The sequence below is a fragment of the Mangifera indica genome, chromosome 5, assembly GCF_011075055.1.
Source record: "Mangifera indica cultivar Alphonso chromosome 5, CATAS_Mindica_2.1, whole genome shotgun sequence".
NCBI classification, from domain to species: Eukaryota; Viridiplantae; Streptophyta; class Magnoliopsida; order Sapindales; family Anacardiaceae; genus Mangifera; species Mangifera indica.
In genome coordinates, this window is record NC_058141.1 from 2,731,200 (window position 1) to 2,746,412 (window position 15,213).

At 33.3% G+C, this 15,213-nt stretch overlaps 1 protein-coding gene across 1 annotated transcript; it reads right to left on the reverse strand.

Moving 5' to 3' along the window:
- Positions 1–10,565: 10,565 nt before the first annotated feature.
- On the reverse strand, positions 10,566–14,847 carry LOC123216053 (glucan endo-1,3-beta-glucosidase 3-like). Its single transcript, XM_044636407.1, has 5 exons — positions 14,635–14,847; positions 14,452–14,539; positions 11,535–12,788; positions 11,163–11,190; positions 10,566–11,046 (listed from the first exon to the last, which is right to left on the reverse strand). The coding sequence occupies exons 2-5, from the start codon at positions 14,510–14,512 to the stop codon at positions 10,887–10,889; spliced, it is 1,503 nt and encodes a 500-aa protein (XP_044492342.1). The 5' UTR covers positions 14,513–14,539; positions 14,635–14,847; the 3' UTR covers positions 10,566–10,886.
- Between the last annotated feature and the right edge of the window lie 366 nt (positions 14,848–15,213).

The following is a 15,213-nucleotide window of genomic DNA, read 5'->3' on the forward strand; positions in this document are numbered from 1 at the left end:
TCTCAGTAATCTCTGCTAATCTAAAAATTCCCCAAGACGTCAATCTTTTGGAGACTAACACATACATCAGAAAGCAATTAAATCAATCAAGCCTATGGCGCAAGGCCAACGTCTTTCAGAGACCAACACAAGCAATAGTAAGCAATTTTTCCATAACACCAATTGCATCAATTTTTCCGTAACACCAACTACAGTAATTATTTCAGGCCAATAACAAGACCACCACAAATTTTGCACTCCCAACTAAAACCTACACTTGCAACTACAAATTTTACCTAAATCAAACAGCTGAAAATTGCAAAATCAAACAACTAAAAATTTGCACTTCCAACTAAAGTTTGCCTTTCCAACTACAAATTTTACCAAAAATCAAACAGTTGAAATCTGCAACATCAAATGGTTCAAAACTTGTAAAATAAAACAACTGAAAAACTACACTTCCAACTAAATTATGCTCTTCTAGCTATAAATTTTCCATTAAATAACTGACAATCCGCACTGCCAACTACAGCAGCAAAGTAATCACCAACTGAAGAACTGAGAACAATTGAATGAATTTAACAAATTAGTGATCAGCTACCAATTTAACCATCAACTGAAGAACTGAGAACAATTGAATGAATTCAACAAATTAGTAATCAACTACCAGTTTAACCACCAAGCCTGCTAACTGAAATATCAACTTAGTTATCAATTTAACCACCAAGCCAGCTAACTTTCTCAGACTATTACCAATCAACACTAAGTCACTTAGCTTTTTCAACCTTCAACCTTCTCAATTATGTGTTCAGTTGTAATATAATTAAAAAAATGTTCAAGGCTGCACAAAGTGAGAGCATCTCTTAGAGTAGTGAACTATCTAGCTGCAGAACATCACCTTTTTGAAACTCAATTGGTATATACTAAATTACCAATTGTTTTTTAATAACTTGTTCTCTGATGTAGTATGCATCAATTTCTATGTGTTTTATCCTAGAATAGTACACAAGATTAAATACTAAAGAGCTTGCACTTTGGTTGTCACACCATATCACAAGAGCAAAGAATGTCAATCATAATTCACCAAATAAACTACTTACCCAGACTATTTTTGTGGTAGTTTGGGAGAGTACCCTACATTCTTGTTTTAGTGGAAGACAAGGCAACCACCTTTTGCTTCCTAGAACTCCATTAAATCAGGTTAAAGCAAAGGAAAATACAGTACCCAGTAGTAGACCGCTTGTCATGTAAGCTGCTGGCCCAGCCAGCATCAGAAAAGCAGTTCAATTACAGTAAACTGCCTGATGTGAAGTTTAGACCAAAATTCAAAGAGCCCTTTATGTATCTAAATACTCTCTTGCAGGCCTGCCAATGATTAGTTGTTGGTTTTTGCAAAAATTGGCTAAGTTTATTATAGTTGCAATTTGGTTCCAGTTGTAAATAGAGTTGTGCAAGGTTATGCTTCAAACATTTTTGCCTTCAACAGTAGATCTTATGCATATTTACTCTAGTTTAGGTGCAAGTCAGCTGTGGTTCTTGTAACCTCAAAGCCTAAGAAATAGTGCGGCAAACCTAGAACTTTTAGAGCAAATTTGTTGTTCAATTACTTAACCAGGTTATTTACAAGCTCCATATCATTACCAATGAGGAGTATGTCACAACATAAACCAACACATACATCACCTTACCAAACTTTCTGAATAAAAATAGGCTGTTATCCATGACTTCACTGGCAAGGCCCTAAGAGATTAAGGCAGATTTCAATTTCTCAAACCAAGCTCTAGAAGCTTGTTTCAATCCATATAAAGCTTTATTAAACTTGCATACCAGCTTTTGCCCAGTATTCTCTAAAATGAAGCCTTCATGTTGATGCATATACACTTGCTCCTTTAAATCTCCATTCAAGAAGACATTATTTATGTCTATTTGTCGAATATCCTAGCCATAGTGCACAGCCGGGCTTAAGATGATTCTAATTGTGGTAGCCTTGACCACTGGGCTAAATGTCTAAAAATAATCAACATCAACAATTTGTTGGAATCCTTTAACCACTAGCCTAACTTTATATCTTTGTATTGTGCCATCAAAGTTGTATTTTGTCTTGAACACCCATTTACAACCCATTAAATGCATGTCAAAGGTAAGTGGTACTAAGGTCCAAGTATTGTTTGCTATGAGAGCATCATATTCAACTTTCATGGTAGCTTTCCACTCAGAATTTGATAGAGCCTAAGTGACAGTGGTTAGCAGTTCTAGTCAAAGAGAATTGAGGGAAAGAAGTTAAGTCTAGCATTATTATGAGGTGTGAGGGTTCTAGGTTTAGTGCTAGTTAGCATAGGATGTTGATTAGAAGTGTTGGATGTGGAAACTGTAGGTAAGATTGTTGGTTCTAATTACTGTGATGTGGTTACTGAAGGTGAATCAAGGGAGCGTTGTGTTGCTAATGTTTGATTAAGAGAAGTATTTATGTTACTGATAGGAGAAAAATGACTAGATATAAAGGAAAAATTATGTGCAAGATTAGGATTAGATGCAATTGATGAATTATGTAGACTGTGAAAATTACCTGAACTTGACACTAAGGGGGCGTTTGGTTTAGGTAATATTTTATTGCTAAAATAGAAAGATTACCCTGAAGATAGATTACTTAGAGGATTACTGGGTATAAATGATTACTATGTTTGATAAAATTTGGTAGGTATAAATAATTATTGTGTTTGGTTAAAGGTAATAAAAGATTACCAGTAAATTATTTTACTTAAATGTCCTTGAATATAATTATTTTTAAATATTTTTTATATTATTTGTCATATTAATTAAAAATAAATTTATTTTTATCTCAAAAAAGTAATAAATAATAAGATAATTATAATAAACTCAGCATTGGTAATCTTTAAATACCTAAGGTGAAGGTGGTAATTAAATTACCACTTATATTACCTGTCACGTCAGCATTGGTAATAGAAGATTACTGTAATATTTTATTACTGACAAACCAAACAAGGGAATAAAAGATAGATTACCAAGATAATCTTAAAAAACTCCAATCAAATGCCCCCTAAGGGTACTGTAGTTGGACAAGATGAATATGAGCTGATAAAATCATTAACTGAAGCATTAGCTGCTAGCTGGAAGAAATATTGAGGAACTTGTCAGCTTCTTGAATCAAGAATAGTTACAATTTTAGGTTGTACACTAGAATATTTTCTAGAAAAGAAATGAGACTGTAGAAAGGCAGGATCACTAACAAAAGGAAAATCATTTTCAAGAAATTTTAAAGCTAGAACAATTTATATTCTTCCATTGGAGTCAATACATTTGTACCCTTTGTGAGACAAACTATAGCCAAGAAATACCCATTTTATGGAATGATTTGTAAACTTTTGTGTATGGTAAAGTCTAAGAAAAGGGTATACAGTGCATCCAAACACCCTTAACTTAGAGTAATCAAGCTATTTATTAAATAATTTTTGAAAAAGTGTATCAAAATCAAGAACTGAGGATGGTAGCCTATTTATGAGGTAGACTAAAGTTTGAAAGGCATACTTCCAAAACTGTAAAGGAAGACATGTCTATGCTAATCATGTGAGACCTATTTCCACAATGTACCTGTGGTTTCTCTCTAATTTGCCATTCTACTAGTGTGCATAAGGGCATGGATGCATAAATATAATCCCTAAGCTACTGAGAAGAGGTACTAGACTTTTATACTCTTCTCCCCAATCAGATTGAAAGCACTTTATTTTTGTTTGAAACTATTTTTCTACTAATTTGCAAAACATTTCAAAAATTATCTTAGTTTCAAATTTGTTTTTAAGAGGAAAAACCTATGTAAACCTACTAAAATCATCTATAAAGTGGACATAATATTTATATACTTTAGGTGTGATGACAGGTGAAAGACACCATAAATCTGAATGAATTAATTTAAGGGGTTTACTAGTTTTGGAGATAGACTCTGGAAATGAGGTTTAACTCAACTTACCTAATTGACAGGTATGGCAAAATGACATTAAACGGTTAGAATTAAAACCAGTGTTTATAGATTTGAGAACATGCATAAAAGTCTTGCTATTTGGATTACTTAACTTGATGTGACATGGATCAATATTATTTTTGGAGACAACCAAAGCATTAACAATATGATTTTTACTTGTAAAATGTAGCATTTCAGAAATAGGCACAGAATTTAACATTTTAGAAGTAGACATAAAGTTTAACATTTAAGAAGTAGGCACAGAGTTTAACATTGCAGATTCAGAATCACTACCATTATTAGCACAAACAAAGACAAAATTTTCAAAAGTATTAAGACCACAAGATTGATGCACAGCAGATTGATGACTAGATGTATTTGTATAGGCTTACGCAAAAGGGGTTGAATGGACTTTAGAGTAGAATTAGGAGACTGCATGAGTTGGGATGCTCAATTGATAAAACCTATCTTTAATATGTCCTTGCAATAGTATAGCCTGAGTGTGTTTGTCCTTAATAATACACTTGTCAGCAGAAAACTCAACTATAACATGGTCATCTTTAGTAATTTTAGAAATGCTTAATAAGTTTTTAGTAATATGAGGAACATATAACACAGTTTTTATGTGAATGGCTTTGGAATGAAATTGACTAGGTACTAAAACATGCCCAACATGAGTAATTCTTAAAGACTCACCATTACCAACTTAAAGTTGATTATTTCCTTTATAGTTGGCTACCACAGTGAGCTAAAAGATGTCAGGGATGATATGATCAATTGCATCCAAGTCCATGTACCAAGAATAGTCCTAAATAGTACCAAGAGTGGCGATCCGAGGAGCTTGAGTTAGCTGGGCAATGTGTTAAGTGTAATAAACTTTAGGTTTATTAAATTGTTGGGTAGACTGATTGGATAAGTTGAGAGGAATATAAGGAGGATTAGGTAAAGAAGAATGGGATGATGGTAGAGGTTGATGTTATGACTATGGAGGAAAGGATGTAGATGTTACAGAGTATATGGATCCGGAAAAGTAAGATTGATCTATAGGATAAGAAAAATTATTGGTTTAGTTTTTTAAGTCTGGAACAAGCTAAAAGGTTAGACTAGTAAGAAACTGTGTGTAACATCCCTCCTCATAAGTATTGTCCTCCAAAAAAAGAATGTTACGAATTAATATCTGGAGCATCTATTTTTAAAAAAAAAAAACTTTAAAATGAACTCGTCACTAAAAGCATTCAGAAATTATTCTAAGAAAACTAAAAATCTGAAAGTGAACAAAAGATGTATATATCACATATGAAAACTCATCTAAAAAGGATCTGAATACATGGAGTAATCATATACAACTGTACAAACATCTGAAGAAGGCCAAAAGTCAACAATAACATATGGTTGTACGCATGTAATATAAACTAGAGATAACTTGCTCTAGCCTAGATCTATCTTCGCTGACCTGATTCTACCTTACAGCTACCTCCATCACATGTACCTGTAATCATGAAAGAAAAAAGAAGTAAGAAATAAGAACACTCAGTAAGGGGAAAGAATTAAATAAACTATCTTTTTTCTTGTTCTAAATCACTTTTAGGACTCAATCCCACATTATAACCTCCTTAAGGAATCGAGGGGTATTTTAGTTCATCCTTTATTATTTAGATCACATTTTGTCCCATCTGATATCCATCTGATATCCATCTGATACTTTCTGAATGTTGACTACAGGAATTTGACACTTTTCTAAGCTCGAGCTCTCTTCTTTTCTCTCACTACACCATTTTTTAATTTGAATTGTGTTTTACTGTGAGTAGACCCTACTGTGAGTGAGTTTATGTCCTACTATGGACGTGTCTTACTGTAGAAGTGTCCTACTGTAGGCGGTGTAGCGTAAAGTACCCCTTCATAGTTCGTAGCATGCATGCGTGTATTGTCTCTTACTAATTTTGCTTTCATCTAAAACTATCCATAATTCACCAGACCATATTCTTGGGACGACCCGTAAATCCTGAGCCCCAAATTCCTTTTCTTGCTTTTCTTTCTTTTCTTTTTCTTTTCTTTTTCTTTTCTTTTTCTTTTCTTTTTCTCTCCTTTCTTTCCTTTCCTTTCTTTCTTTTCTTCCTTTTCTTTTTCTTCTCCTTTTCTTTCTTTCTCTCTTTCCAAAAACTGTAAATGATTGTTCATTAGACTATTCATTTAGTAGGGCAGTCTTTTTGTTCATGCAATTTAACAATCCAAACGGTCTCTTATTTATACAAGCTATATATCATTGAAAAGAAGATTCAAACAGCTTTCCAAAAACTATAACAGCACTTATAATTCATCAGATAAGACAGTCAAAATATGGGATGAATTCAATGGCAAAAAATTATATTTACTATTTATTTGATAAGGTAGTCTCCTTATTCATGAAATTTAACAGTCCAAATGGTCTTCTTCTTCTTCTTTTATCACAAAAACCATCTTAAATTAACACTAAAACACACTAACATATTCATATAACATACATCAAATATATAAACATAAGTAAAGAGAAAAGAAAGAGATCTTTTGGTTACCAAAGCTTCCAAAGTGTTTCCTCTTCTTTTTTTTTCTTATTTATCTTCCAAAACCCTTTCATATCATCCACTTTTCTTCAAAAACCAAGCAAAAGCATGAAGAAAACTACTTTGTTCTGGAGAGGATGAGAGAAAAAGATGAAAATGCCCTTTCAGTTTTGTCTTTTATCCTTTATATATATGTATGTATGTATGTATGTATATGTATGTATGTATGTATGTATATGTATGTGTTTTTTTGTAGTTTTCTTCTTTTCTTCTTTTTTTTTTTTTGTTTTTATTTTATATATATCTATCTATCTATATATATCCACATACATTTGGACATATATATTTAAGACTAGAAATGTCTCAAAGCAAGACCAAAAGACATAAATGCCCTTGGAATATACCTGAGAGTATTACACTGTGGGATGATGGCAAAATTATTATAGGTAGTATTATACCTATAGTAACATTGTATAGTTGTGTGTTTAGTTTTGTTGCACACTTGACACATAACTCGACCTTTCCCAGAGAACCTACTCTGCCTCTTCCTCTAGTAATTGTATGATGATAACCATACTGGTGACTAAGCTAATAGGTAAGATAACGCATGAAAGGTTGTGGTTTGGGTTGATAAGTAGACCTTGATTGACCTTAATACTTTAATGTTGCATTCTCATTGTAATACTATCCATAACTCATTGCACCTAAGTGATCACTAGGATGATTATCAGAGGACTAAACCTAAGGCTTGACAAAACTGGCATATTAGTGGAGCCATTGTGAAAATCCATGGCAATTACAGAGCTTAAGGCTTAGTGAGTTTTCCCTAGCCTCAGTTCATGCTTCTGAAGAACATACAAAGCATCTTGTAGACTAAGAGATTCAAAGCTTGATTTTATCCTGGTGATTCGGCTGGCTATCACTGCATCATATTATGGTCCTTGACCATCTAAAATATGATTTATAAGCTTTATGTCACTTACAAAATGTCCTCCCGACTATAAAGTCTTGACAATCCCTTTCATTTTCAACACTTAGCTCTGAATGCTAAGGGTTTCTTTCTTGGTTGTTTGTAACAGATTTTTAACATGCAATATACAGTTCTTGAAGCACTCAAAAATTCCTTTTCCAAAGAATTCCAAATGTTAGAGGTCGAATGTCATTTGGAGACAATGGGAAAAATCTTCTCAGACAACGACGGAAAAAGCCAACAAATTAACATGTTGTCAATCTTTTTTCCAAATTCAATACTTAGGATTAGTAATCTTTACCATAACAGTGGATGCGTTGGGCTCATCAAATCTTACATGTACAAAGGGAATAGGTTGTGGCAATATTTCGATGAGATGTTCTTCAAGATCGTGATTTGCAACATTCAAGGGCACCTGGGACTTTCCAAATGAGTAATTGGACCTAGCAGCTTCGGTAAGATGACTTGACGATTGGGTGAGACAATTATGGAGGTGGAAGAAGTTCTCCGTGAATTAAGGTTCACACAGGTTGTTGATGAGTAGATTCCTCTTTCGGGAACGAATGAAGAATCAAAAGTTGGTACTTGATTGTTTTCCATTATCAACATTTGTTGAATGGCTCTAATACCAGGAACAGTGATTAGAGAGGATCGAAGGAAGAATTGAGATGAAGATTCAAGAAAAGGAAAAAGAGACTGCTAGGTCCATGAAAAATTTTATGTGCTTTTCTTTTTTTTTCATTGACTTGAGTTACAAGTGGGTTGAGTTTACATATACGAAACAAAGTACATCACTCTGCATGTGTTATTAAGAGCCAATTACATTTTTACCCTTCTTTCTATTTTACATTTATACTAATAAAACATTTGTTGTGTGTTATCATATCATTAAATAATTTTGAATTAAGAATAAAGTAATATTCAATTATAAAATAATACATATAAGTATGTATTTATTGATATGTTCAAAGTAAGGAGCATAGTATCACTCTAATTATAAATGACTTTAATGTTCAAGTGCCAATTTGAAGAAGTGGGCCCCAAAGATAAGATAAAAGCTTTTAGTCAATTTGAAGAAGTAGGCCCAGAGATAAGATAAAAGCCTTTAGTTACAAAGAATCGATTTGAGTCTAGTCAATTAGTTCGAGTTGAGCTAAAAAGAGTTTGATTTGAATTTAGAATAGTTAGTTTGATATTAGCTTTGGTTTGCTTAAATTAGTCATTCATAAATGTCAGAGAAGAAGACTTATCTGAAAAGAAAAAGAATCATTGATAAGATGAACTTCAATACTATAACATTAGTGAAAGGTTGATCTCGAATCCAAATTAACAAAACTAGAACTTCACCACAAATTCAGTTTTTTTACTTGATTTTTAGTTTTTACATGTATGTATAATTCAGTTTAAACTATAAAACCGGATTGAACCACTTAAAAATTACAGTTTAGTTTGGTTTAATTTGTAAAATGGTTTGACGTAGATTGATAATTTTTTAAAAACAGTTTTCAGTTTGATTTACAATTTAGGTGATTTTTAAACTGTAAAACATAATTTTTAAAATACATATCTATAACTATATTTTTCAATAAGCAATTAGATGTACAGCTTGTTTTTTCATATTTATTTTGTCATTATATATATATATATATATATATATATATATATATATATATATATATATATATATATATATATATATATATATATATATATATATTATACATATTTCATATTTATTTTACAGGTTTATATTATATTCTAGAAAATTATAATTCAACAATTTTATTAAATAATATATATTTAGAAGTAAGTTATTTTAATAAATTCAAATTGGACTAAATTGTATTTTTTCAATTTAATTTGAAAAAACTCACCAAGTATACTAAACTGGACAATGTACACCCATATTAGCTTTTATTTCATTGGTGGCTGTTTTGTTGGTTATTTACTCTCTTTTGCTATAATTTTTCTTTGGTGGGTAAAATTATGGGTTTAGACTAACATTTATATTATTATTGTTTATTATATCTATTGTATCATACTCATTTTCAAGTCCTCTTAAGATGCATAATGCATTATATATCCAACAATACTATTCATGAATTTTATAAACAGACTAGACGATGACTTAAGTGAAGGGGTTGGTCCAAGTCAACTGGTCTAACAGCTTAATTGATAAACTATTTATATAAACATTAAAAATAATATTCCAAACAATCTTAATTATTAAATATAAAACCTTAAATTACATTTTCTTAAAAAACAATTTAGTTTGACGGTACACACTCCTTGTCAAGTGATAAAATGTTGAATTTAAACCATGAATTCAAATCAAACTGAACTATAAATTTGAATTATCGATTCAAGCAACATCTCATAATTAGAATTCAATTCGGTTTCAAAAATAAACTGAATCTTTTAACTCAAATTTGTTTAAAAGCTTGGTTCAAATCTTGCCCTAGCTACAACCAAGTGAGGGTAGTTTTTTAGTGTTCAAAAGTGATGGTCGAGAGAGTGCAACGGCTACTGTGCCTGCATTCCAAGGTGTGCTTAATGTGGTCGATGTATGGATATTTTGTGCTCGGTGTTTGGACTTCAACTTCCAAAATGTGATTTCTATACCAAGTTCATTGTAAGCAGAGCATTCTAATGCCTGAAAAATAACTGAACAATCAATGAAACAATTGGTATAAAAAACTACCACCGAATTGTATCAAGATTCGAATACTCAGATTAATACAATAACTCTTTTAGGTTTATTTTAATGCAGGAAATCAGTTTCAATAATCAATAATAATATTCAATCAAAGTCTGTTATTTTGAGGTTAAGCAACTCTTTAAATGGTTCTGAAAACCCTAATTCTAAAAATAAATCAAACAGAAGTAAACAATTAAAATAAAACTCAAAAACTAGAAGACTGGAAAGTTCTAAAATGACCTAAAACTCTAAGGCCCGATAGGAATCGTTCATTCGACAGAATGACTATTCTGCACTTGACTCATAGTCATCCAGTAAGGTTGCAGCATATGGAATATGTTCAGCAAGGTTCACTATTATTTAGAAAAGATGATGAAAAGAGAATTTGGTAATGTCGCTGTGTGTCCAAATGAACAAAATGCTACAGGTTAAAATGCACATTCAGAAATCCGGTTCAAAGAATACAACCAAATTAAGCCTAACAGGATAGTTACAACAACAATCCTGAACAAATCTATTGGTCTGTTTTGTACAAAATCTAACTAACTCATTACACAACTACTAGCTGTCGCCGCTTTTTTTGTCAACTTGGCAACCCCGTCTCCTCTTTTGGAGGAAAAAAAATTGGGTGTACTGCAAGTTTTCTAGCGGCAACAAAATTGAATGATCTGAAAGATTCCAATACCCGGCAAAGAGTTGTGCGAAATTCAAATGTGTACACTTCTACAAGAAAACTGCACTCAAGAGTAGTACTACTATAATCACTGGGTTTGTGACAAAGTTACCACCACACATGTACTGTGAAGGGCATCCTGAAGTTGTTGAATTTGATGAAGGAGCCAGTGATGTTCCATTTGTCGGTATAGTGCCATTTCTTCCATTACTACAGATAAGAGCGTAAAAGAAACTTCAATTGTTCATTCATGGCAGTCTTACTAAAGAAACAATTAGAAATACACGGAGGCACGATATATAATATATCAAAGCTTAGATGTATACCTTCCAGGAAATATACAAGAACCATGACCTGTGACAAGAAAAAGGCATTAGTACATAGACAAATGCTAAGCAAGGAATAAATGGTTGAATCAATGGAAGATGATTCATGAAGAATAACACTTTGTTTGCATGCATCTATATCTATCAAACAGAAGAAAAGAGAACATATCTATTCAGAAAACTCAAAAGTTCTGAGGCAAGCATCAATAATCAAATTTCCGGACAAAGATTGACAATGAGTTGAAATTTTCAGTTATGTGCAAAAGTGACGACATAACTCTATGCACTCTTCATAAATACCATCAATGCTCACAAATAATAATCCAATTAGAAAAATAAAATGTTATTACATACAATGCTGCAGTTACTTACTTGGATCTGTGGTAGTGATGGTAGCTACCCCTTTAAAATCACAGGTCCCAGGAGATTTGCCCATCTGTTGAAAATAGGCATCGAAAGCATATGTTGAATGTGAAACCACATTATCTGGCTGATAACATGGCTGACCCTGCAATAACACTGAGCAATCAACTTTTCCAGGACCACAAGCCCAATCAAGTGCTGCCTGGAGCATCTTCGGGTCAGCACCATCCTTTGCAACACAAAAGGTTTGGTTCGTAGTATCATTAGCCAAAACAGTCCCAGCGCCTGTCAAGTGTAAGACATACACTGGTAGTCCATCGGCATTGAAAAGCCCCCAATTCTTCTCCGAGACTGAACCAGGTCTCGTATCCTCATTGTAAAGCTCATAAATATATGTGCTGACCGCAATCCCAGGGTACTTAGGAGTTCCTGTGTTGTTAAGCACATGCCTGATCAAGTTACTGTTGTAAGTGTTAGCATTATCAATAGTTGCATCAGGTTCAGATGAGTCACCCTTCGAGGGCCACCCAGATTCCAGCACAACAATAGGGATATTGGTGAAGTTCAGATCAGACATTGCAAAATATGCAGCATCAACAACAGCATCAAAGACATTAGTGTAATGTAGAAGAGTGTTAGCATCCACTGCTTCCTTGTTAGAAGGGAGGGGGCGGAAAAGTGCATAGTCCAATGGAATTACACCATTAGACTGCATGTAATCATAATATGGATATACATTGAGCATAAGGTAAGAACCGGTGGACTGTAAAAATTTTAGCAGAGGAACCATGACTGGATCCCAGGTGCGATTAAAGAAAGCTTGGGAAGGAGGAAAGGAGTCAAGAATGATAGAAGAAGAATGTGGGGTAGAGACTTGAATTTGGCCATCAAGATTAGAGGCAACTAAGGCAGAATAGATATACTTCATGGCAGAAACCAAGACTGGACTGGCATTAGGAAGCACAGTAAGGACTTCAGATCCAACAGCGATGGCAGTGATGTTGGTGGCAGGGACATAAGCTATGACATTGCGAGCAACCCAGTTGGCTGCAGTGGCATTGGACTGACCGATGCCAAGGAGCTGTTCATTGGGAACAGAAACAGTCACTTGGATTCCCGTATTGGCAAGGGCAAGAAGCATGGCTTGATCAGCATCATAAAGCCTTACATATCTAATATTCTGAGCTTTAAGAAGGGCTACTACCTTTTTTGGGCTTGGCATGTCTGAGAGGTCTGTACCAATGTTCACACCAATGAAGGCATCTGCGAGAAGTTGCATGGGGAAGCAAGTTATGACAAGCAAATTATCCATGTTCAATCTTAGAAGAACATTACACTATCAATGACCGTCAACCAAGTGATTTCATGTACCATGAAACAACGCTTATGTTAATGTTGCGCAAACAAATTTGACGTGGGAAAAAAGATGGGCACAAAATAAATCGTATGCTGCAAATGAGAAAATACCCAAGGCATGAAATAGTTTTCTTTCTATCACTAATTATCTCTTTTCCAATTAAACTAAGAAGCGTCAAACATGCCAGGACTGATTTCAGGAGGATTGATGCCCAAGGTCCATCACAAGAATGTGGCACTGCCATGACATGTCAAACACTAGAATCCTTTTTCACCAAGCACAAGTCTCACAAGTGTGCCGACGCATAACAACTTCAAGATGGAAAATTTAGAGCCATAGTGCAGGTATTCTTACAAGCTTATACACCATGAAATGAGCACAAATTGCATAGTCCCAAACATGAGAAGTGCTAAAACTCTAGAACCTAAATGCAGATATGTTTTAAAAAGTTTAGTACTTTAACCATCAGGACCCATTTACTCTGAAAGTGTCTTCATTTGGTAGAAATTTCCATCCATTCACAACCTAAACATCACAAGCTTATTTATGAAAAGTTTAAGTCATTTTCAGGTTGATGTGATCTTCTATAGAAAGAGACATGCAATTTCTTAGCATAGCAAGAAGGGAAGTGGCATATCATAAAACATTAGTAGCACCTCCAAAAGTTGGCCTTTTTTGAAGGCCTCATCATGTACGAAAGCCATGACCACATTAATGATGATTATCAACTTAAGTTGTTGAGCAGATTAAAATTAATTACCATCAAATCATCATCATTAACATTCATAGTATTGAATGAAAAAACTGATTGATTTCTTCTCTCATTTAACCATGTCCCTTAGATCCACTACACATCCAGTAATTAAGAATGAGTAACACAGCTGGGAAGGTGATGGTTTTAAGCATATAATACAGTGGACCAACTCAACAGGCATGGTATTTTGCAAAGAATGAAATGACAAAAACACCCTAAGAAGAAAACATTTATTAGAACAAACATTTGACATAAAGACATCCTTAGTTCAAGGGTACTTTGGTCCTAAAATGCATTATTCCACAGAATTTAGTCAGGTAAAGGACTGCCACATTATCTGGCCAGCAAAATGGCTGAGATTCCCATTAAAGAAAGCAAAGAAGAGATCCAAATTACAGAGACTTTTACCATGATCACAATAGAGTAATTTGACCAAACAAAACCTAAGAAAGAAAATTTTGATACAAACTCCCAAGTCTAATCACTCCATTTCTTCTTTTTTAGCAAACACATTAATGACTAAAGAAATCACTCATAAATGCTATACCACTTGAAGGAGTACTTGTTTCATTCATTCAAAATCTGAAAGAAGAAAAAAAAGTAAAGCACATAGAAACCAGTAAAGAAACAACTACAACAAAGGCATATTAGAATTATACCAGAAGATTCAAATCAGATTTTTCAAGCAAAAAGATAGCCAAGTTCAAAACTTTCAACCCTATTCACAAAGATAAGAGAAACCCACAAGACAAACAAACGAAATGCGCATAATAACACAAACTACAAGCTGAAGATTAAAAAAAAAAAAAACTGACCTTCATCGGCGGAGACCGCCGAGGGTGTGAAGAGAAGAAAAATAAGAAGAAACAGAGGCATTTTGTATTCAGTCCTCTTTCTTCTTCTCTGCAACAAATAATAATAATAATTGAAGCTTTGAAGAAGTATACAGAAAAAAAAAGTACACAAAAACAAGTCAGAACTTATAAATTGTTCAGAACCTTGTAAAGGAAATCTCGAGGAATCTCAAACCCCAGAAAAGAAAATGAAAAAAAATCAAGAGAGAGAAAAGTTAGAGCTTCTTTTGAGGGGGGCTGAAGCTGAAGTTGAAGTTGAACTAGTGAACTGAAAACTAAGGGAGGAGTTTTGTTTAGTTTATGGTTGGAAAGGAGAGGAAGTAGCTTTGTCTTGTAAGAGAATACCAAGGTTCTCGGGCAAGGCTAGTTATTTTTTACGACTCTGATTTGCAATTTATTATTATTCAATGAAGTCATGCAACAATTTTTTTTTTTTTTTTTTTAAAGAACAAGGCATTATATACGTGTATATATAATATATAGGGCAAATGACTATTTTCCACTCAAAGTATGCTGATTTCTTAAGTTTCTCTTTTTAATTTTGAAAATCTTAAATATTTATCTATGAGCAGTTAAAATTAATAGAACTTTGATACCTTAAAATTTTATTTCTTTTTTCTCTCCTAAACTTGAAAAACTAAAAATTTCTCACAACTTATATTTTAAAAAATGACAATTTTTCTCTAGGGTTTAGTTTCTAAATCTTTGACACTATCTCTGGAG

Excerpts from the sequence above, each read along its gene's own strand:
- LOC123216053 (XM_044636407.1), bottom strand. The coding sequence starts at position 14,512 with ATGCCTCTGTTTCTTCTTATTTTTCTTCTCTTCACACCCTCGGCGGTC. Across the intron at positions 12,789-14,451 it reads GGCGGTCTCCGCCGATGAAG|ATGCCTTCATTGGTGTGAAC; the intron begins GTCAGTTTTTTT and ends AACTTCTCGCAG. Across the intron at positions 11,191-11,534 it reads CATCACTACCACAGATCCAA|GTCATGGTTCTTGTATATTT; the intron begins GTAAGTAACTGC and ends TTCTTGTCACAG.